The following is a 24,776-nucleotide window of genomic DNA, read 5'->3' as shown; positions in this document are numbered from 1 at the left end:
ACCATCAGTTTCAGATACGTGCGCTTTTCTTTATGCACTAAGTGAAACTGTTGGTGCATAAAGAAACAGCGCACTTACAAAGAAAAAGAGTTTTAAAAAATATGTAAATTAGCTAGAGGCGCTCAGGATGACGTCAACTAAGTGCCACTTGGCATCGCTGTTGTTTACTTCACACCCTGCACTGTAATAGTACTGTCGCCTGAGGCAAGAGCACAAATAAATTAAATGACAGCGATGTCGAGAGGCACTCAGGTGACATCAGCCTGACCGCTTCTAACTTACATATTTAAAAAAAATCTTTTTCTTAAGTAAGTGTGCTGTTTCTTCATACATTCAGAATAGCTGCCCTCAGTACATAAAGAAACAGGCACGTAAGTGCTACACATCTACCATAAGTGACATGATGATGCTGCTTGAACCAGCCACCATCCTATATGCAAATTTCAAGGTCAATGGGACTGCAGAGAAACATAGAGCTTGATATATGGCAGTGATGGCGAACCTTTTAGAGACAGAGTGCCCAAACTACAACCAAAACCAACTTACAAGTCGCAAAGTGCCAACATGATAATTTAAGCAATTACTTATTGATCCCTGCTGAATCACAGGCTTCAATCACATTGGCATCCTGAGGACACCAATACAATAGAAAGAAGATGGAGAAATTTGGATTGCAGCTTCCCTCCAGGGTCCCCTGAAGAGGAAGGATCAGGGGAGTCAGAGCAGCAGCTCCAATGACAATCCATCTCTATCCACACCTTCTCGCTCCTCCTGAAGTCTCGGCAGCTTGTTTTATGTTTTAAATAGCGCTGAGTATTGCACATTCTGGGCAGTCTTGGATCACAGAAGGAAGGCTTGAGTGCTGTCTGGAAAACTATGTGTTGGGGTGAAGGCCTGAGTGCCCACAGAAAGGGCTCCGAAAGCCACTTCTGGCACCAGTGCCATAGTTTCGCCACCACTGATATATGGTGTTTGCCAGAAAACAGACAGGAGGAGGACACAGGACGGTTTAGTAACAGTAGAGTTGAAATTTCATAATTTTATTGATAATGCAGAGCCTGTGCCGCGGCTGCTGATGTGTGCAGAGCCCAGCAGGTCATTCAGCTTAAGGAGGGGAGAGGAGAGTTGCAGGGGAACAAGGAGAGGTCAGTATCTAGTGTAAGTACTATTTTTTTTACACAGCAAGAAGGGGAGGGCACAATATCAGGGGGAGCTGGTGGGGGGGGGGGGCAGTATATGAGGGGGTCACAATATCAGGGGGTGCTGGGGGGGGGCTGTGACTTTTCTTGTATGTCCTTGCAGATTTTTGCTTGCAATTTTTTTACACTGATGTCTATGATGTCAGATCAGGTTTTAAAAAAAAACAGGTAAACAATGAATGTAAAACGCCATAAAAACACAAATAAGTCTGCAAACAAGTCTGCATTAATAAAAACGCATAAATCTCCATGCGGATGCTCTGCAGGACAATCCGCAGTGTTACAATGGATGCAGATTGTTACAATGCTGATTGTTTCATTGTGTGATTGATAAACCCCACACACTACAATGCTGCAGTATCACCCCACATACAGTGCAGGACACTCTATAAACTTTCCGGATGTAAATTGTTCTGTTCCCCAGGCTCTGTACATAAGAGGCACCGGTGTACGGGGAGCAGCAGAGGACATAAACAATACGCTGATCTCCTGATGTCACGTGTCACGGTTAGGCTGGGCGGCAAGCAGCGGGCGGGACGTGGGGTGAGTAGTGGGCGTGTCCATGCTTGGGCCCGCCCCGCCCTGTCTGTGGCCGCACTGCGGAGTGAGCCTTCCCCTGGATGTATTCTCCTCAGCGCGATGTCTGACAACGATCTGCCGGACGTGGTGTGCCCGGAGATGGCTGCGGACAGCTCCAACAAGCCGCGGCTCCGGCGCTGCTACACGGGCCGGGTGACGGTGGAGCCGGTGCTGTTCCTGGCCATGTTCTCCATGGCGCTGCAGGGCCCGCTCACTACTCAGTATCTGTGGGAGCGGCTGAGCGCAGACATCGGCTACAACGGGAGCAGGAGCGAGGGCTGCACCAACAGCACCAGCCCCCTGGAGAAGGTGAGAGGCGGGGTCATCCTCCCAGAGACACCAATCCACGCGCGGCTTCCATTATACACGGGCCGGCTGTGATATGAGAACTCGCCACTGATTGGTTGTTAAGGGAAGTTCATCACTTCTGCCCAAATGTTGGTCCTGTATTCAGTAGATGGCAAAGCTTATGGTCCCACTCCGGGGGCACACAATGGGCACTCTGCACAGAGGGTTATACTGACAGATACTGGACTGGTGAAAGCTATACTCCATTGAGTGCTATGGATGTTGGTATAATATAGAGCAAGAGGATCCAACACCAGACAGATGAGGCCCCTATAGGATGTAACAATGAGGATATCTACAGGGTCACCAGACATATGTGTCATTGTGTCCAAGAGAGATGACCAGATGCTGCCCACACTGCTGCTGCACAGGAGAGGTGTCGTTACAGTATCAGATCATCTCCCTCAGGGAGTGGCCCCTGACCTGTAGTTCAGGGTTTTTTGCCCTTCATAATATAACACTGTCATATATAAGTAATGGAGCAGTGCACAGGACGTGTCATCATGTTCTTCCTTCTCTACAAAGACCAAGATCATCAGGTTTATATGATATTACACCTGAATGAATGTGCACATATGTATTTAAAGGGATGCTCCACTACAAGACACCCTGGTGGGATTTGCTATGACAGGGGTTAGTCTAGATGTTTTTCATGTCTCTCTTCTTTCCCTTTGGGAATGGCACACATAGAGAATGAATAGAGGGACATTGTACAGGTGACTGGTCCACTCATTTTTGGTGCTGACCTTAGAGGTCCAATTCTCCCCATCAGCAGCTTCTCCTCTGTCCAATGGATATGAGATAATCTTAAAATAGGTGCCTTAGGATAACTTACTTTGGCAGGAGTGCTGATCTCCCCCTCCCCCCTTCCAGTTTTATTGTGTTTTTGATGCAATGTAAAGTGCACATTAAGCAGCTTTTCCCTGCAGGACCTTAAATGACATCTTTCAGTTCCTGCAGCCTTCATGAGGATATCACTTCCTGGAGGTTGAAGGACCTGTGATGATGTCATAATCGCATGACCTGCAGGGAAAATCTGGTGGTGGTGAAGGGATGGGGTTGATTTTTCCATTCTAGGCTTCTACTGAGGTCAATATGTTTCTGATGAGGATAAATATCTGTTCAGCTGAATGCTACCTTCTGCTCCAGAATTGCGGGAATTGTAGACATGAATATTGATCTGAGCCTATATAATCATAGTACATCCATATAAATAACCCTCTGCCGATGACTGAATGCATTACTCAGCGTCCCGTAATCTTGTTAAACACGTCATGGACCTGTAATGCTGAGAGCTACGGTCATTAAAGAGGACCTGTCACCCATAATTTCGGCACTAGGTGCTTCTTACTAAAGTAAGCAGCTCCTAGTACTTAAACAAACACTGCAGTGTTAGAAGGATAGTGTTACCAGAAACCTCCGGTAACGTTATCTCACACTGTGGCGGGGATGAATGTACAATGTGCCTCTTCCCCAGTCCGCCCCAATCGGGCCAATCTGGCGCGCGTCATGTGGCAGTCACCGCCCCGAGTGTGGGACATTATTGCCTATTAGCTGTATTTCCCGAATAATTTCCCAAATAATTCCCGTGTGAAGCTACAGTAGAGGGGCTGTGCACAAATTTATATTTCTTTTGATAGAAGGGTCCAACCCTTTCGCATATGCGTTTCTGGTGAAACGCATGCGATCTGTAACCAGTACCCGATGTCTTGTATTGTTTAAGTGCAAGAAACTGGGTGCTGGTTACAGATCGCATGTGTGTCCATATAAAGGTATATGCGATCTCACACAGTGGGAAGTGCCCCTGGACAGTGTAACGGTCTGTAAAGCTATATTACAGAGGGACTCTGGTAACGACTCCCTCAAAGCACCCCCCTCCTCCAAGAAGGGCCTAACTTTCCTTCATGAGAAAACCCCTTTTAATGAACCCGACTTGCAGACTACCCGTAGTTACAGACGGACCCCTCTCTGCCCACTGTGACCTCTGGTGAAGCTCTTTACTCCCAGACCTCGATGATCAGCTGTAAGGTGTCTGTATTGAAGCTTTGTTGATAATCCTTTCTCCCATTACAGCAAAAAATTTATAGAATCCAATTGTCAGTGGGACCACAAAAATTATAAAAAGGTAGTCCTGACTTGCATGGTAGATTTCCTTTAAAATAAGCTTTGTAGAAATCCTGCCAATCTACTCTTTTGAAGATCATCTTCCTAGATGGGGCTCGGTCAAGGTGAAAGGCCAAACAGTCTTTGTGTTGTAGATGGGGCAGAGCTGGGAGGCTCCTGCTGCAGCCAGTTATCTTACAACCAGGAGCAGGACAATGGAAAACGGGGCATGGCTGAACTTCTGGGTCACAGAGAAAAGATAGTAAAAAATCAATGAAATGTAAAGGAAGTGTTTCATAGATAAGACGTCCCAGTGCAAGAGAAAATCTAGTTCCTAAGCCCAAGGGATTAACATCACGTGGCTGCTGAGGCCGGAGATGGGCGGCACAGGGGTGTCCTGTATGTGGAAAGAGGCCTGTCACCTGCAGAAACTCCTTTACTGAAGGAATTCCCTTGAACTTTTCCATGTTTAGTGTCTTTAAAGGGTTGTAATGTGGGGGCAGGATATTGGGTAATAGTTCTGCTCCACTTTCTTGATATGTAAAATGAAGTCTCCCATCTTTTACCTCATCAGCCGGACATTCCTGACCATAAAATGGCCGCAGATGGACGGTCATGGGATCTTTATCTATGCATGAACAATCGCCCTGTCAGAACCTTATGATATAGTATTCATGAGTATAAGATCAAGGTCCTGGCAGGGCGATTGTTCATGGATAGATAGAGATCATATGACCCTCCATCTGCGGCCATTTTATGGACAGGAATGTCCGGCTGATGAGGTAAAAGACAGGAGGCTTCACTTTACATGTCAGGAAAACAGAGCAGAACTATTACTAGATGTATATTGGTAAATTATCTAATATCCTGCCCCCGAACACTTACACACCTTACAAAAGACATGAGGTAAAGTGGCCAACCCCTTTAAGGTTATACAGTTTACAGCAGTGATGGGGAGAGTCATTATTTACAGCCCAGTCACCAAATCTTCAAGGAGCCTAGAAAAATCAGTCATTTTCTGAGGTAATGTGGCCTCAGCGATGGGATTGTGAGTCCCAGCTGTACAAACATGCGGAGGCAGCGGTGTATACGAGGAGCTGGGAGCGTCGTCTGGCCGGGGGTTTATGGCTTCTTGTACATTCCTGTTCTCTTAATATGTTTTTGTTATGCCGGTTCTGTCACGTGGGCAGAGTTATTAACTTACCTAATAACGTATACATGACGGTAGCAGCAGCGCACCTACAGGCGCCTCGGGAAAGCCATTTCTTCTCAGAACATTTATGTAATTCTTTGTGCGGCTGCCAGGAGAATAGCAAATATTTAAAGGGAATGTGGCGAGATTTAAAGAGGACGATTCATGTGGCATTTTATATTTCCCATGAAATAATTGTATGTTATAACTTCTTGTCGTCTTTAGTTCCTCTGGAATTCCTCATGGAAACTTGTAAATGTATTCATAAGAAGGGGAAATTGCACCCACTTTCTCGTATGCTTCTAATGTGAGTAATAGAGCAACAGCAAAGTTCGAAGAAAAGATGTTTCAAAATTGTTATAATAGGAAATCTTCCATCAAAATTAAGCCTGATAAACCCGGGACACTCACTCATGGACCAGGACACCATCACTGTGCTAATCTGCTTATATTTGTTATCCATGGCCTCCTTCCTTCTTAGATCATCTTTTAATATTATACTAATGAGCCAGAAGGGCTTTGAGGGGCGTTACCAAAAGCCCTTCATACTGTAGCTTCACAGGCTGTGACACTTCACCTCTCCCTTTGGCTAAAGTTTCAACACATAGTAGAGGAGGGGAAGCTATTGTACAGTGTAGGAGCTTGTGAATCTGCAGCATGGAGCAACCCCAGAAGCCCTTTAGACTCGGCATATTTAAGTTGATTCTAGAAGATAATCAAACATAGATAACAAATATAAGAGGATTACCACAAATGGAGCGCTGCCTCATCACGTGATTTGGGGTGCAACTGTACGGGTTAATTTATTTAATCTTGCACTCACCTGTCACTCTGGACACAAATTGTGCATAAATCGTAACTTATACAGTTCCACACTCCAATTATGGAACCGCTGCCAGCACTTATTGAATTTACATTGGGACCAATAAGTATCCCACTCTACATCCGCTCTTGCCTCTCGGGTAGACACCTTGTCACACCACTAGACATGCACACTCAGCTCTCTAGCAGTCACACAGCTAACCACACTTTAAAAGGCTAAGAATTTACAGATCATTCAGGGACCTACATAAAAGTGAAAAGCTTTGATACAAAAGGGAGTTCAAAAGGATGTTAAAAAGATACAAAAATAAAAAGGCACACGACACAGAAAAACGGTCAGAAAACAGGGAGAAAAATAACAAAAACGTACAAATTACAGTAAATCCTGACTCCCTGGAGGTGGGGGGAAATGTGGAACGCCCCCGCTTGTTCCGGCAGATGTCTTAAAAGAAGCTGCCTGGACACTTCAAGAGATACTAATTGTCCTATAGCAGTGATGGCAAACCTTTTAGCGGCCGAGTGCCCAAACTTCAACCCAAAACCCCCGTGATGTGCCAACCAAAAATTAAAGCAGTAACTTATTGCTCCCTGTTCAACAACTTTTAATCAAATTGGCCTCCTGAGGAAAGCAACACGGTAGAAAGATGGAAAATTTTCATCATTTTAGCTTCTTTCCAGCAGGAAGTCCTCCAAAGATAATTCGCCCCTGTTTACTCATTCTCCCTCTTCCTACAGTCCCAAGTAGTGAAGTAAGTAACAAAATATGACTGAAAGCAGCATCTTTTAAGTTGCTTGGAACTGCAGGAAGATTCTTTGAGTCCTGTCTGGTGTGCTGGGGTGATGGCCTGGGTGCCCACAGAAAGGGATCGGAGTGCCGCCTCTGGCACCCGTGCCATAGGTTTGCCATCACTGTCCTATAGTGTAACAATTCTACACACCTAATAGTAATATTTCCATGAGTGTCCATGGTTTATCATGGATTTTGATGGAAGATTTTCTTTAAAGGGGGTTTTCCAGCAATAGGACAGATACGTGGGGGATTCACTTCTGCTATTCAGCAGACTTCGTTTTCCGGCTTTAGGGGGCCACTTATTGGGTCAAGCCTCCTGAACGTCCAGAACCCAGGAGTACCAGAGCAATGTTGGAACAGGGAGCTGAAGCATGGTAAGTTTGTTCTTTATTTTTCCACCCCGGCCACAGTGTTATATGGATGTTTCCATATTTTTGGGAAAAGCCTTCATTGTGATCACAGGATGAGAGCTATCAAGTCTGGTGTCTGCGACCCCAATGACTGCTGTAATGGGCTTCCCATGTCCCCTGTAGCTGTAGCTCCATTCAGCTGACAGTGGAGTGCTGTCCTCTGCACCTGCTCCATTCTAGGGGCCAGTTCACATCTCCCTTAGGTCTTCCGTAATTTGGTTATTTTGAGCCAAGACCAGTTGTGATTCAACTTTTTTAATCCTTGACTCAAAATAACTGAAGGAATAATAGAAATAATGTGAACTGGGCCCTTCAGACACTTATCTCCTGGTTTCAATTCTTTAAACAATAATTTTCACCTATGAAACTCAGATAAAACATTTGGAGAAAGCTGCAAGACCTAGGACTCACCGAGGTTACAAAGCGAAGCCTAAGTGTCTGGCGTCAGAGAAGCTTTACTGTAGTAGGACGTTATAGAGACTTCCTGGATCTGGGGGTTTGACGCATAGTATTTTACATATAGATATCTTGTATCTGTCGGGTGGTAAGAAGTGTAAATCACTATTTCTAGTGGATGTCACCTGGGGTGAGGGGGTGGCACAAGCACTTGTACTCTGTGTGGCTACTACTCCTACTATGTGTGTGATATAGGGTCTACCTGTATTGTAGGTTTGCTGATGCCTCGTACGATCACTGAGGAGGAGTACAGCCGGGAGTGCTTAATCCGCCTACGTCACCCATTATTATAACTGGCTCATAGTTAATGTGGATTTATCAGTGAAAAACAGTGCGTCATCTGCATATTAGACTGATAGTAGAACATTATCAAATTCAAAATGGGCTTTGCACATCAATAGGTGATTTAAAAAGGGCAGAAAGTGCCCATGTGCTTTTCTGTAGCTATGACTAAAGGGCATCCACTACCAGGATGAAGGATTGTAATGCAATCGTAGTGTTGTGTGCCCCCTTTAGCAGGATCTGATCTTCTTTTAGTGCGTCCATCTGAAAATGCTGAGACAAGGATGTAATATGCTGACTGTGCAGGAAATATTCTGAGCCGGAGAAGTCTCTTCCCTAATTTTATGTCCCACGTGCTCAGAGCTGCGTGGACGTGGTCTTTGTTTTTGTTCATCTGTCAATGGCCTCGTGCACATGGACGTGTTTTTTTCTGATCCGTGTGGAGTCTATAGAGAACTTGGAGCAGGTCCTATTCCATCCCATGTTTGCAGCTCAAACTTTACCATAGAGGTCCATGCAGAAACCGCGCATGCCATGAGTATGAGGCACAGGTGTCGTCCATGTGCCTCCTGTATTTGCGGATCAATTTATAGATGACACAAACATGCGACCTCTCATTAATTTTTTATTTGTAGATCCACTTTTGCGGACATGCATCTTAGCAACATTTTACCGTAAAAAAAATAAGCTCACCCGTATCACACTTGTTGCTATTTAGAGTATATGAATGTATAATCTTTATATGTCCATAGCTGCTCCTGAGTGCGGTGTGAATCCTATAATAGCATGACATCCATATATTATGATTTGTAAAGCGCTACGGAATCTGATGGCGCTATATAAATAAAGATTATTATTATTATTATTATTATTATAATCCATGACATCCTATAATAGATGTGTGATCCCTTATGCCGTCATCCTGACTAAGGATACAGTATGTAGTGCAATGTATGTATTCATCCGTGGAGAAACCCATATTACACTGTCAGGAATGCAGTCCTTTAGTTTCTGCATTGGAAGTCGGTCTTCAAAATGTATTTTTTTCTACAAAACGCAAGCCAGATGGAGCGGCGAGGGGCTCAGCCCAATTGACTCGTAACCACTCCTGGTAGTCCACCTTATTTAGCCTTCCTAAGCACAAAACCTTACCGAGGGCAATAAAACATAATAAAATCTTAATTTTATGACGTTGCCCATGACCTATTTTGTGTTTTGTAGGACGTGGAGTCCCTGACGTCGCACTGGAGCCTGTACCTGAACCTTAGCGGCTTACTGGTCGGCCTCTTCTCGGTGACGCTGCTCGGTCCCTGGAGCGACCAAGTTGGACGCCGCACAATCCTCATCGTTCCGTTCATCGGACTGTCCCTGCAAGTAGTCGTCTACCTTGTGGTCATGTACCAGGAACTACATGTTGGTTATTTAATACTTGGACGAGTTATCGGTGGCATCACCGGCGATTTCAACCTGATCCTCGCCGGCTGTTTTGCCTACATAGCAGACGTCACAGATCGGCCATCGAGGACATTTAGAGTCGCCATCTTGGAGGCTTGTCTTGGCATTGCTGGGATGATCGCCAGCATCATCGGCGGACACTGGCGGAAGGTGCAGGGATACATTAACCCTTTCTGGCTAGCTTTTGCTGTGTACGTTTTTACAGCCTTCTATGTTTATTTTTGTGTCAAGGAATCTGTGAAGGATCGGAAACCTTCCCGACTTTTTACTCTCAGACATTATCAGTCCGTTTTTCACGTGTTCTCTTTGCCTGGAGAAAATGGCAGACGGAGCAAGCTTTTCCTGTACTCTTTAGCTTTCCTGCTGGTGGTGACTGTGCACATGGGGGCCAAGGACTTGATAGTGATCTATGAGCTCAGCTTCCCTCTTTGCTGGGAATCTGATTTGATCGGATATGGATCTGCGGCAGAGCATCTCACCTACCTCAGCAGCCTGGCCGGGCTACGAGTCTTCCAGCTGTGTCTGGCGGACAGTTGGGTGGCAGAGATGGGTTTCTTATCGAACATTTCAGGCCTGGTGGTCTTCTCTCTGGCCTCGACTACCGAAATTATGTTTACAGGTGACGTACAATAAGAATCCAGTACTCTACGATTTATATAATCTGCATAATGTCATAATTTAAGTCAGTTTCTTGTATATTGAGACAAAAGGGGTTGTCAGCCACTTAAAGGGGTTATCCGGGTTTAATTTTTTTTTTTATGTTCGGGCTGGGGAGGGCTATTTAAACATAATAAACATGTACTTACCTCCTCCGGTGCTGCCGATGTCCTGCGCCGCGGCCCGTCTTCTCTGTGCACCGGTTTCATTACACCGGCGCACAGGGAGCTTCCGGCTGGCCGGAAGCTCCCATGCGCACCATCTCTCAGCGCTTACAACGCTGAGAGATAGGGACAGATGGGAGGAGCCGTCCACATCGTGGACCGGAAGCTCCCTGTGCGCGGATTCCGTGCCCCTGTAAACAAACAGGGGCACGGATCGAAGGGACCGCGGCGCGGGACAACGGCGGCGCCGGAGGGGTTAAGTTCATGTTTATTATGTTTAACTAGCCTTCCCCAGCCCGGACATAAAAAAAAATTTAAACCCGGATAACCCCTTTAAGTGAAAAATTAAGTTTTGGGGGGTCGGGGGATAAATTTCTGATTGATGGAACCCCCAAGGATCAGAAGAATAGTCGTTCAATGAGTCCCGTGTAAATGGAGAAGGTGGTCGCAAATGCATCCACTGCTTTATTCATCTCTGTGGCGCTGACTTGGGTAAGTGTAGAGCTGTCTGTGGCCGTGGACGGTGAATGGAGTGGCAGAGCTCAAGGGACCCCTGTTCACATAATATGTGGGGGTCCCACTAATCAGATAGTCGTCTCCTATCCTAAGTAAACTTTTCACTATAGTTTTCTGGCCAACCCCTTTAAATATATGTCCTTCATGCTTATTGACTGCCATGGATTTGATCCCATTTATATACCAGGGTCAAACCTAAGATGTATCATTTTTTCATGGCTCAGGAGAAGAGGCAATGGTAGTGTGAGCGTGGGCTTAGCTTTGTTATAGAGCTGATATATCTGCAGGTAGTAATAGGGTCACCCTAAACAAATTTTCCTCAAAGCTCTTTTTAAATGGCTTTGGTCTCCCACCGCTTTAATTCTCTCTGGCACTGCTGCCATTCTCATACACAAGGCCCCCATCCCGTACATGTGACCCCAGAGGAGGTTATAGAAGGGTAAAAGTCGTCTTGTGCAACCAACTATTTTTATCGGATCCCATGGACGGCAGCTGCCTGACACATTGCTCAACTTCTGTCCAGTGTCAGATCTTTCCTTATGTCATGGAGAAAGTGCACAAGCATAATCTACAGTAATTAATAATGTATCTTATCACTTATTTTTTTTTTGCCAATAGCCCGAAATGTTAAAAGGAAATCTACCAACAAAATCCTTCATGATAAACCAGGGACACCTATTCATAGATCTTCTTATATTTGTTATCCATAGCCTCCTTCCTTCTAAAATCAACTTTTACATTTATGCTAATGAGGGGTAGTTTCCAGAACCCTTCTGTGCTGCAGATTCACAGGCTCTTACACTGTCCCCTTCCCCTCTGCTCCTGTTCTGCACCTTCCTCCCTCTGCCTGTTGTAATCTCACTGCAGCACATGAAGTTTCAGCACACGGTGGGCAGCAGGAAGTGCTCCTGTACAGTGTAACAGCCTGTGAAGCTTCAGCATGAAGAGGCTCTTAACACTCCAAGGAACCTTTCAGGGTTATTAATATCATTTTAAAAGTTGAATTCTAAGAAGATTACTACAGCCACGGCTTATCATTATGGCTTTTATGGTAAATTTCCTCTTTATATTGGATTTATACTTGCTCTATCACTTTTGTAGTTGTTTATGTGTACCACAGCTTTATTTATCTAGGAAACGGAGAACCCCCAAATTATCCAATAATGTGCTCTATTGACCTACACGGCTACACACGTTCTCCCCAATCTGATCTCTGCCTCTTCTTTGCTGTATAAAGTGCCTGGGGAGGAGGGAACTTTCCCAAGTGCATGTGTATGACATACACCTATATAATCAGGTGGATCCCGATTAAGGACACCCAAATCAGATGACCCCTAGTTACAGAGGGACCTCTCTGCCCACTGTGACCTCTGGTGACCTCTCTGGATGTTACTTTAGTCCCAGCTGCAATGATCAGCTGTAAGGTGTCTGTAATTGAGTTACAATAATAAAATATACTGGTTCCAACTTGCATACAAGATCAACTTAAGAACAAACATAAAGAACCTATCTTGTACATAAGCCGGGGACTGCCAGTGTGATAGATATTTATCTAATGTGTGTGTATATGTTCATTATTGGGGAGACATGAGGTGAGACTATGCTGACGTGTAAGAAGGGACCTACAGGCACTCGGGATAGGCTGGCGATAGGCGACTGGACTGAAAACTGCTGACTGCAGCATGTGGTTTTCCTTCTGTCTGCTGCAGGATATGTAGGGTTAATACGCAGTTCTCATAAGGACTGAGCCGTGAGACCTGTTGCCATAACCTGCTGAGCCGGTTTATACAAGTGCCTCATGTTTTTAGGCATAATGACTGCTCAGGTCCAGCGGGAAAAAGAAACGTAAGATACAGGGAACTAAGGCAGGTCCAGGATACAGGAACCTTGTCACCCTCCCGTAATAATAGTAATCTTTATCTTTATATAGCGCCATCAAATTCCATAGCGCTTTAGAGTAATAACAGTCATAGGGAACAATAGGAGAGAGGGCCCCAAGAGCTTACAGTCTATGGAATGAGGGGGTGACACAAGAGCTTACAGTCTATGAGGATGAGGGGGTGACACAAGAGCTTACAGTCTATGAGAATGAGGGGGTGACACAAAGCTTACAGTCTATGAGGATGAGGGGGTGACACAAGAGCTTATAGTCTATGAGGATGAGGGGGTTATAAAAGAGCTTACAGTCTATGAGGATGAGGGGTGACATAAGAGCTTACAGTCTATGAGGATAAAGGGGGTGACACGAGCTTACAGTCTATGAGGATGAGGGGTGACACAAGAGCTTACAGTCTATGAGGATGAGGGGTGACACAAGAGCTTACAGTCTATGAGGATGAGGGGTGACACAAGAGCTTACAGTCTATGAGGATGAGTGGGTGACACAAGAGCTTACAGTCTATGAGGATGAGTGGGTGACACAAGAGCTTACAGTCTATGAGGATGAGGGGGTGACACAAGAGCTTACAGTCTATGAGGATGAGGGGGTGACACAAGAGCTTACAGTATATGAGGATGAGGGGGTGACACAAGAGCTTACAGCCTATGTGAATATATGCCATAAACTCTAGGATTACCTTAATTGGTACAACAGGCAGTCATAATTGTCCCATGATCAAGAATTATCCATCAGGGCAGTAAGAAGCATCTGATCACTGGCAATGTCACAACTCGGACCATCACTGAGCACCAAAATGAAGAGGTGGTTGTACACACATGCACCCTTTACCTCCCCTGCCTGTATGACCTGTCCTCCCTGATGACCAGCATACTTCACCTCCGCTTATTGTTGTATAACACCTCCTCCCTTTCCCTACCACCATCCCAATGCTGAATAAATATGTCCTCCTGTGTGATCTTAAGGGAAATAAGTATCTGCTTCTGCAGACTTGTCCTCCTTGTGATAAATGTAACAAAGCTCACATGAACCCATCTATAACTTGTCGTTGCTTGTCTTGTAGGGTACGGCTTAAGGTTCTTCGCCATGGCCACTACTCCGGTTATTAGATCCAAGCTATCCAAACTGGTGGACGAGGGAGAGCAAGGTAAGTGGACCAATAAAGTTACCACAGTGGGTAGGTCGCCCTACACACAGGACAAACATATCCAGAAACACGTGTTGTGTTCAGTCACCGCTGAATGATAGTGTCAGTGGAGATAATCAGCAGTAAGCAGCCATGTCCATGTCGGTGCTTTCCTTAAAAATTTGTGGGATTTACTGATGGATACAGATACATATGGCAGAATGAGCCGGATCCATGAGGGATATAATTTCTTGTTCTGTATAGATAAAACCATCACTTATCTGCAGCTTGTAATCTATAACTCCACAGAGGACAAAGGTTCCTGCTAATCTCTATCATTATTATCTTTCTTGTAATTTGCATCACAGCCAATGACGTGTTGCAGGACATGTTGTATAACCAGTTGTATCATTGGCTGTGATATCCCTAAAGATCTGCACGTGTCAAAGTCGGCCCTCCAGTTTAGGGAACGGGCATGCTAAATATTTGGGGCCACATGTCCTGTATCCCACCCACCCATCTAAATATACTATCTTATATGATTTGAGATTTTTTTTTTAAAGGACATGTATGCAAATGAGCCTAAGGGTCTCCAGGCTACATTAACCCCTATGGAGCCTAGAGCCCCGCCAGGCTCATTTGCATACAGTCCTTCAGCCTGGTGGTAGATGCCCTTTAAAGAGGTTGTCCAGTCACAGAAAATTAGCCCATATCCACAGGTTTCAGTGATGGGACCCCCATGGATAACCAGAACGGGGACCTGTTGTACCCCTACTGCTCTATTCACACTATGGTGCAGATGGAGACAGCCGAGCACCATACTCCTCCATCAGTTCCATAGACACATTTCCAACCTTCTACTGACCCTGATTTCGGTGATCCGTAGGGTCCTATCACTGCGCCCCCCACTGATCAGCAAGTGATCGCATATTCTGTGTATAGGTGCCATCTTGTTGTGACTGGACAACTCCTTTAAAGATGATGCCTCTCTGTCTCCACATTTATTGTATCTCCAATATTCTCATCCGCAGGGTCATTGTTTTCCGTTGTTGCCTGTGTGGAGGGGATCTCCTTCATCTTGGCCACCAGTGTCTTTAATTCTCTGTATCCAGCTACCCTCCACTTCATGAAAGGGTTCGCCTTCTTGTTTGGAGCAATTGTCCTGCTGATCCCAGCCGCCATCATTGGGTAAAGTATCTGTCTGTACGACGTTTGTACGGCTCCGATTCTGAGTAATTGTACATATATAGGAGAGAGCGCCAAAGTCTCCTACTAGCTAATATACTTACCTGCCTAATCTTCTAATATTTGTTATCCATGGCTTCCTTCCTTGCAAAATTTGATTTTGGAACTATGCTAATGAGCCTGCTATGGGGTGTGCTACCTGAGCCTTTTCTGCTGTAGCTTCACAGGTTGTTACACTTTCTTGCACCCCCCCCCCCATACTCTATCTCAGTGATGGCGAACCTATGGCACGGGTGCCAGAGGCGGCACTCAGAGCCCTTTCTGTTGGCACCCGGGCTATCGCCCCAGCACACAAGACAGAACTCAAAGAATCTTCCTGCAGTTCCATGCAACTTAAAAAATGCTGCGTTCAGTCATATTTTGATACTTGCTTCGCTACTTAGAACTGTAGGAAGAGAGAGAATGAGTAGACAGGGCCGAATTATCTTTGGAGGACCTCCTGCTGGACCCATGATTCTCTGTGTACAGAGGGACACTGGAAAGAAGCTAAAATGATGTAAATTTTCCATCTTTCTACTGTGTTGTTGTCCTCAGGAGGCCAATATGATTGAAAGTTGTTGAACAAGGAGCAATAAATAACTGCTTTAATTTTTAGTTGGCACCTCGTGATAAATAAGGGGGGTTTTGGGTTCAGTTTGGGCACTCGGCCACTAAAAGGTTCGCCATCACTGCTGTATCTGATGTAATCTCACAACAGCAGAGGAAATTTCCCCCAGTGAGGGGGAAGTGCTCCTGCACAGTGTAACAACCTGTGAAGTTACAGCACGGAGGGGTTGTAGTAATAACACATATGCCCTTCTGGCTCATTAGCATAATTGACAACTTGATTTTAGAAGGAAGGAGGCCATGGATAATAAATATAAGATAATTGCATACCTGCATGCCTCGGTATTACTGGTTTATCATGATTCATTTTGATGGTAGATTTCCCTTAAAGAAAAAAAAATTGTCTGGACTCCACTTGATTAAAAGTTGGACATTCCCCCCCAAAAAGAAGTGTGATCTTCGGGCACCATTTTATAGAGCATGCGGAGGCTTAGCGGATTGTAGAAGTGTCCTATCTGCAGGCAGCATGTTATAGAGCAGGAGGAGAAGAGCAGATTGTACAAAAATATTCAAACTAGAAAATCCTTTACTTTTTTCAGCTGCTGTGTAACTACAGGCTTTCTACCGTGACCTGGGATCCAGTCAGAGCGGCACATTACGCCTGAGCTATTTAGAGGGGACACAAGACTGTAATAAGTGCAGCTTGTCTGTGTAGTATAATCTGTGTCATGTTATGTGTGTAACACATACAGGAAACTAAATCTGTTTTTATAATGAATGCCAAGATCCATCTCTCAGTTCATTGTTGGTGGAACTGCTGAGTAAAGCCTGTTACCTGCAAGTCTAACACACGAGCTCCGTGCCGTTGCAGGATTTTCCCAGACTGATCCCGGAATCATTGTCCTGAACGCCACGTTCTGTTTAACAATTCTAAGTTCAGTCCAGTGAATCCCACAACTGCATGGAATGAGTTTGTCAGGCCATTCTTGTTGGCAGTGGACACTACTCAGCAGTTCCAATAACAATGGATTAAGAGAGAAATCTTGTTCCCAAGACTTGTCACCACATTTTTCACAGCTAGTGACAGGTTCTTATAGAGACCTATTAACTGACACCCTTCTTTAAGCTAAATATTTTCTCATCACATCCCCATAAAATCAACTTTATCTTCCCTGGCATACAGTCGGAGGGGGAGTGTCCTGCTTGGCCGAATCCAGCGGCTTCTCCCTATCCCTATGCCATTTAGCGCTGCATGTCATGTGACAAGGGTTAGGTCCTCATCATGCCTCTATGGACTTCTACTTCCCCCGCCTCCATGGGGGCTGCTGTGATTTCACATGATGAGATGGGTGTATGGGGTAGATTTTGCAACTGCTGGTAGGTAAAGGACCTTCGAGGATGTCACCCTGGCCACATGACATGAAGTACTGAATTATGAGAAGGAGGCATGAGACATGGGGAGGAGCAGCTGGTCTTGGCTGATGACTGTAGGTAAGACAAAGTTTATTTTATGGGGATTTGAGGGAAACAATTTTTACCTTAAAGGTATCATTTAGTTAATAGGGGTCCATGGGAACCTGTCACCAAATGTTTCACAAATGCAGCTAGTGACAAGTTTCTTTTAAGTGTGGCTGAAGAGTTACTGGAGGGAGCCATACATGCATGCCTCTGTATTACATGGGGACATGAGATGGGGTCCATATGTGTAGGTAATGGAGGGAGCCATACATGCATGCCTCTGTATTACATGGGGACATGAGATGGGGGTCCCTGTATGTAGGTAATGGAGGGAGCCATACATGCATGCCTCTGTATTACATGGGGACATGAGATGGGGGATCCCTGTATGTAGGTAATGGGGGGAGCCATACATGCATGCCTCTGTATTACATGGGGACATGAGATGGGGGATCCCTGTATGTAGGTAATGGGGGGAGCCATACATGCATGCCTCTGTATTACATGGGGACATGAGATGGGGGATCCCTGTATGTAGGTAATGGGGGGAGCCATACATGCATGCCTCTGTATTACATGGGGACATGAGATGGGGGGGGGGGGGGTCCCTGTATGTAGGTAATGGGGGGAGCCATACATGCATGCCTCTGTATTACATGGGGACATGAGATGGGGGTCCCTGTATGTAGGTAATGGGGGGAGCCATACATGCATGCCTCTGTATTACATGGGGACATGAGATGGGGGGTCTCTGTATGTAGGTAATGGAGGGAGCCATACATGCATGCCTCTGTATTACATGGGGACATGAGATGGGGGTCCCTGTATGTAGGTAATGGGGGGAGCCATACATGCATGCCTCTGTATTACATGGGGACATGAGATGGGGGGGTCCCTGTATGTAGGTAACAGAGGGAGCCATACATGCATGCCTCTGTATTACATGGGGACATGAGATGGGGGGTCCCTGTATGTAGGTAATGGAGGGAGCCATACATGCATGCCTCTGTATTACATGGGGACATGAGATGGGGGTCCCTGTATGTAGGTAATGGAGGGAGCCATATATACATGCCTCTGTACGACATGGGGACATGGGATGGGGGGCCCCTGTATGTAGGTAATGGGGGGAGCCATACATGCATGCCTCTGTATTACATGGGGACATGAGATGGGGTCCATATGTGTAGGTAATGGGGGCAGCCTTACATGCATGCCTCTGTATTACATGGGGACAGGAGATGGGGGTCCCTGTATGTAGGTAATGGGGGGAGCCATACATGCATGCATCTGTATTACATGGGGACATGAGATGGGGGGTCCCTGTATGTAGGTAACAGAGGGAGCCATACATGCATGCCTCTGTATTACATGGGGACATGAGATGGGGGGGTCCCTGTACGTAGGTAATGGGGGGAGCCATACATGCATGCCTCTGTATTACATGGGGACAGGAGATGGGGGTCCCTGTATGTAGGTAACAGAGGGAGCCATACATGCATGCCTCTGTATTACATGGGGACATGAGATGGGGGGTCCCTGTACGTAGGTAATGGGGGGAGCCATACATGCATGCCTCTGTATTACATGGGGACATGAGATGGGGTCCATATGTGTAGGTAATGGAGGGAGCCATACATGCATGCCTCTGTATTACATGGGGACATGAGATGGGGGTCCCTGTATGTAGGTAATGGAGGGAGCCATACATGCATGCCTCTGTATTACATGGGGACATGAGATGGGGGATCCCTGTATGTAGGTAATGGGGGGAGCCATACATGCATGCCTCTGTATTACATGGGGACATGAGATGGGGGATCCCTGTATGTAGGTAATGGGGGGAGCCATACATGCATGCCTCTGTATTACATGGGGACATGAGATGGGGGGGGGGGTCCCTGTATGTAGGTAATGGGGGGAGCCATACATGCATGCCTCTGTATTACATGGGGACATGAGATGGGGGTCCCTGTATGTAGGTAATGGGGGGAGCCATACATGCATGCCTCTGTATTACATGGGGACATGAGATGGGGGGTCTCTGTATGTAGGTAATGGAGGGAGCCATACATGCATGCCTCTGTATTACATGGGGACATGAGATGGGGGTCCCTGTATGTAGGTAATGGGGGGAGCCATACATGCATGCCTCTGTATTACATGGGGACATGAGATGGGGGGGTCCCTGTATGTAGGTAACAGAGGGAGCCATACATGCATGCCTCTGTATTACATGGGGACATGAGATGGGGGGTCCCTGTATGTAGGTAATGGAGGGAGCCATACATGCATGCCTCTGTATTACATGGGGACATGAGATGGGGGTCCCTGTATGTAGGTAATGGAGGGAGCCATATATACATGCCTCTGTACGACATGGGGACATGGGATGGGGGGCCCCTGTATGTAGGTAATGGGGGGAGCCATACATGCATGCCTCTGTATTACATGGGGACATGAGATGGGGTCCATATGTGTAGGTAATGGGGGCAGCCTTACATGCATGCCTCTGTATTACATGGGGACAGGAGATGGGGGTCCCTGTATGTAGGTAATGGGGGGAGCCATACATGCATGCCTCTGTATTACATGGGGACATGAGATGGGGGGTCCCTGTATGTAGGTAACAGAGGGAGCCATACATGCATGCCTCTGTATTACATGGGGACATGAGATGGGGGGGTCCCTGTACGTAGGTAATGGGGGGAGCCATACATGCATGCCTCTGTATTACATGGGGACAGGAGATGGGGGTCCCTGTATGTAGGTAACAGAGGGAGCCATACATGCATGCCTCTGTATTACATGGGGACATGAGATGGGGTCCATATGTGTAGGTAATGGAGGGAGCCATACATGCATGCCTCTGTATTACATGGGGACAGGAGATGGGGGTCCCTGTATGTAGGTAACAGAGGGAGCCATACATGCATGCCTCTGTATTACATGGGGACATGAGATGGGGGTCCTGTATGTAGGTTATGGGGGCAGCCTTACATGCATGCCTCTGTATTACATGGGGACATGAGATGGGGGGTCCCTGTATGTAGGTAATGGGGGCAGCCTTACATGCATGCCTCTGTATTACATGGGGACATGAGATGGGGGGTCCCTGTATGTAGGTAATGGGGGGAGCCATACATGCATGCCTCTGTATTACATGGGGACAGGAGATGGGGGTCCCTGTATGTAGGTAACAGAGGGAGCCATACATGCATGCCTCTGTATTACATGGGGACATGAGATGGGGGTCCTGTATGTAGGTTATGGGGGCAGCCTTACATGCATGCCTCTGTATTACATGGGGACATGAGATGGGGGGTCCCTGTATGTAGGTAATGGGGGCAGCCTTACATGCATGCCTCTGTATTACATGGGGACATGAGATGGGGTCCATATGTGTAGGTAATGGGGGCAGCCTTACATGCATGCCTCTGTATTACATGGGGACAGGAGATGGGGGGTCCCTGTACGTAGGTAATGGGGGGAGCCATACATGCATGCCTCTGTATTACATGGGGACATGAGATGGGGTCCATATGTGTAGGTAATGGAGGGAGCCATACATGCATGCCTCTGTATTACATGGGGACATAAGATGGGGGGGTCCCTGTATGTAGGTAATAGGGGGAGCCATACATGCATGCCTCTGTATGACATGGGGACATGAGATGGGGGGTCCCTGTATGTAGGTAATGGGGGCAGCCTTACATGCATGCCTCTGTATGACATGGGGACATGAGATGGGGGGGGTCCCTGTACGTAGGTAATGGGGGCAGCCTTACACGCATGTCCTCTATTAATGAGATGGAGACCAGATCAGTCAGGCTTGCATCTGTGTGACATTTGTGTTGTGTCCCTTGGTTGTATAGACATTTGGTGAGAGATCCTCCTCCTGACGTGTACAGTACTTCTCCGTGTCTTCCCCTGCAGTGCAGTCCGTGTGCCGCATGCTGTACATATACACGTCCGGCCTTGTGTCCATCACTGACTATAGTTTACTCTTATTCCTTGCAGGTTGATTGAAGTTTTTGGCCAGAAGCCTCTGTACAGTCAGTTTGCAGAAATTTCCTGAGGGCCTTGCACGTCTGCGCCATTGAAGACGATGAATTAACTGTGAAGGAGCCGGGTTATAAAATGGAGCATGTGACGGCAAGTGTCTCTAGGGAGGGATTTAGCCTCACCTACCGGCGCTGGAAGACCTAAAAATGTAGACATACAACAATCTTTACCACATGCTCAGCTTTCATTGCGGTATACAACACTGTATAGTTCTTATGTGTGTAAAGATTTAACCATCGACTTGCCAGATGGCCGGTGTAAGGAATCTGGTAAATACAAGCTTGGATAATAGTCCATAATCCGTAACATCTAGTATTTGACTTGGGGGTTGTATATTTGTCCCCCTATAGATGGCCGGACGCTTGCTGATGAAGGGCATTATGGGTTAAAACTAAACGAGTTTCTGTACTGTGCAAAGTGACGCACCTCCGCCCCGTACATTGTGTAACCCCCTCCTGGTAGTAGTGACGGGGCCGTGCTGTGTGTGTTTGCTCTGCAGACAAGACACCTACATGAATGTCTCTGGCTGCTATGACTCTTCCTGTACATGACACTATTCACACGTACAGATGTAGCTGAGCTGAGTTGTCATTCATTAGCGACGTGGTTTTGTGATGAGCCGTGAAATAACTGTACAGTAAATTCATACATTTTCGATTTGATGTGAATTTTAGTATTGAATCTGCATTGGACCTGCCCAAAACCGTTGCATCTCATTCACAAAACACAATTTTTATGGGTAGATTTTTTTTTTTTTGTGCCAAAGCTGCACAAATTATAAGACCTACTGCCTAGTTCAGTCAACAACTAACCCCTATGAATAACAGAGATGGTCATTCAGTGGTTTAGCAACATAGAAATCTAACACCTATAAATACCTCGTGTTGATACAGTGAGGAAAATATGTATTTGATACACAGACAATTTTGTTTTCCCACCTACATAGAATGGAGAGGTCTAGTATTTATTGCAGGTTCACCTCAACTGTGTGAGACCGATTCTAAAAAAAAAAAAAAAAAAAATCCAGAAAATGAGATTTGTATGATTTTTAAATAATAAAAAAAATTATTGCATGAAATGAGTTTTTGATATAATAGAAAACCAGAACAATTTTGTCCGGAAACTGGATGTATAATTGGAGGTTAGATGTTTGCTGTAGTTTGCAGATACAGCAGGGATTTTGGCCCAGTCCTACATTCAGATATTCAGGTTTCGGGGCTGTTGCTGGGCAGCATTGAGTTTCGGCTCTCTCCAAAGACTTTGCATTGGTTTCAGGTCTGGAGACTGGCTGGACCACTGCTGGATAAGGAAATGCTATATATACGGAGCCGCTCCTTAGTTGTCCTGGCTGTGTTTTGGGTCATTGTCATACTGGAAGACACAGCCACGACTCCTCTTCAATGCCCTTACTGAGGGAAGATGGTTATTGGGCACAATCTTGTGATACATTGCCTCCCTCCATCCTCCCTACAATACTGGGCAGTCGTCCTGTCTCCTGTGCAGAAAAATACCTCTTCACAATCATTGGGGCAACGTATAGATATCCATCCCCCATAGACTCCTATGGCACACGCGCTTGGTTCCGAGCTGTGGCTGCAGACAAGGAAAGGGCTTGCTCTATCCTCTGCCTTAAGAACGGCCGTGCGGCTCTATTCTCTATGGAGAGAGGAGGGTGAGCAGTGCACTTCCCATATGCCCTCCCAGCATACATTCGTGTGAATGTAGCCCAAGTATGATGTTTATACCCCCCATGCTTCACCTGATGAGGTGCTTAGTTGTGCTCATCCTTCTTCCTCCAAATGTGCCAAGTGGAGTTTATGGTAAAATGTTCAATTTTGGTCTCATCTGACCACATGACCTACTCCCATGCCTCCTATAGATCATCCAGATGGTCAGTGGGGAACTTCTATCGTGCCTGGACATGTGCTGGGGATGAGCAGGGGAACGTGTGAGTCCTGCATGATTTCAATCCATGATGTTGTAGTGTGTTACTAACAGTAATCTATGAGACTGTGTTCCCAGCTGACTTTAGGTCATTGACCAGGTCCTCCTGTGCAGTTCTGGGCTGATTCCTGACCTTTCTCAGAATCATCCTTACCCCATGAGGTGAGATCTTGCCTGAAGATGGAAGGACATGCTGTGTTTCTTCCATTTTCCAATAAATGTGCCCACAGTTGTTCTCTTCTCACCGAGCTGCTGTAGCTCATCCAAGCCTTGTGCAGGTCTACAATTGTATCCCTGGTGTCCTAAGACTCCTCTTTGTCCTTTCCCATGGAGGAGAGGATGGAGGGTCATGGATGGAGTGTGTGGACAGGTGTCTTTTATACAGGAAACAAGTTCCTGCAGGTGCAATTGCTACAGGTAATGAGTGCAGAGTAGGAGGAGCTACAGGTAAAGAGTGCAGTGTAGGAGGAGCACTTAAAGAATGTCTGAGAATATTATTGCTGGTTGGTAGGGGATCAAACATTTAATTTATCTTCATCTTAGTGGATGAAATATTTTACTTAAAACTATGCGAGTTTCTTGATTTTATTTAATTTTTTTAGATTTTGTCTCTCACAGTTTGAAGTGATCTTATGGTAAAACATTACAGACCCACGCACCTCCATTCTTAATGCAAAATTGACATAGGATCAAATGTTTCTCCCACAATGTGTCTACGTTATTATACCTACATATGTAGTATCACAATGTGCCATGTGAAAAGCTCCGCTCCGCTGTTTCTATTTGTCTTTACTGAATGTCTGTAGTAATACAAATGATACCGGATAGACTGTAACAATTGTTGTATTCAGCTACTAATGCAGCGACCCATCCCCCACATCTACTACTACCCTGCATGGCTCTCTGCATACAGCGTCATGGTGTACTACGGTGATACATTTCTGCCATAAGATGTGAACAGATCAGTGAGATCATGTAATAAGATGTATGTCACAACACATTCCATTAAATCCTCTGATAAACCTCCGATGTATTCAGTTTTCTTATGCACTGGACTCTTCAATATTAAAATGTATTGAATCCAAGTCCTGGAACCAGAGCTGAAGAGATGTCACTTATGTGTCCATATGATCTGTTGTAACCCATCTACCTGATATTGTGTCCGCACAACAACTTCAAGCCTTCAAGAAATGACCTTCTGAAGTGCCTGCAACTAGGCACAACAAATCTATAAGACACAAGAGCCGAATTATGGTCAGGACGCCTCTGCAGGTGTGTGGAGGCTGAAAGGCTGTGCGTGTATTGAAGGATTCTGGGAAGGAAAAATGCAAATATGGTTCGAGAAAACTTTTGTCTTAGATACCTTGTAAGGAAGTACCCGCTCCATCAAGCCTAATAGCTAGATGTGATACAGTATATCTATTTCATAATGGAACAGACTCCCGACTGTGGACAGCGCTGTTTCAGTGTTTTTGCATCTCATCAGCTCAGTGTAAAGTGAGGGAGAGCTGTATATGCCACA

The 24,776-nt window shown here is 45.9% G+C and overlaps 1 protein-coding gene across 2 annotated transcripts; it reads left to right on the top strand.

The window, feature by feature from the left end:
• Positions 1 to 1,654: 1,654 nt before the first annotated feature.
• SLC46A1 (solute carrier family 46 member 1) lies at positions 1,655 to 24,280 on the top strand. Of its 2 annotated transcripts, XR_011853364.1 has the most exons (6): positions 1,655 to 2,087; positions 9,403 to 10,255; positions 13,934 to 14,017; positions 15,028 to 15,184; positions 16,387 to 16,476; positions 21,266 to 24,280. XR_011853364.1 is itself a non-coding variant. In XM_072138245.1 (5 exons), exons 1-5 carry the CDS (start codon positions 1,692 to 1,694, stop codon positions 21,321 to 21,323), a joined length of 1,548 nt encoding a protein of 515 aa, XP_071994346.1. In that variant the 5' UTR covers positions 1,656 to 1,691; the 3' UTR covers positions 21,324 to 24,280. The 2 variants fall into 2 exon arrangements, 1 of the variants encoding a protein (XP_071994346.1); XM_072138245.1 differs by lacking the exon at positions 16,387 to 16,476 and having other exon boundaries at positions 1,656 to 2,087.
• The last annotated feature ends 496 nt before the right edge of the window (positions 24,281 to 24,776 follow it).

The sequence above is a fragment of the Engystomops pustulosus genome, chromosome 2 (assembly GCF_040894005.1).
Source record: "Engystomops pustulosus chromosome 2, aEngPut4.maternal, whole genome shotgun sequence".
NCBI classification, from domain to species: Eukaryota; Metazoa; Chordata; class Amphibia; order Anura; family Leptodactylidae; genus Engystomops; species Engystomops pustulosus.
Note: the sequence above shows the minus strand (reverse complement) of the source record. Positions and strands in the feature narration are given on the sequence as shown.

Excerpts from the sequence above, each read along its gene's own strand:
- SLC46A1 (XM_072138245.1), top strand. The coding sequence starts at position 1,692 with ATGTCACGTGTCACGGTTAGGCTGGGCGGCAAGCAGCGGGCGGGACGT. Across the intron at positions 10,256-13,933 it reads TACCGAAATTATGTTTACAG|GGTACGGCTTAAGGTTCTTC; the intron begins GTGACGTACAAT and ends CTTGTCTTGTAG. Across the intron at positions 14,018-15,027 it reads GGTGGACGAGGGAGAGCAAG|GGTCATTGTTTTCCGTTGTT; the intron begins GTAAGTGGACCA and ends TCTCATCCGCAG.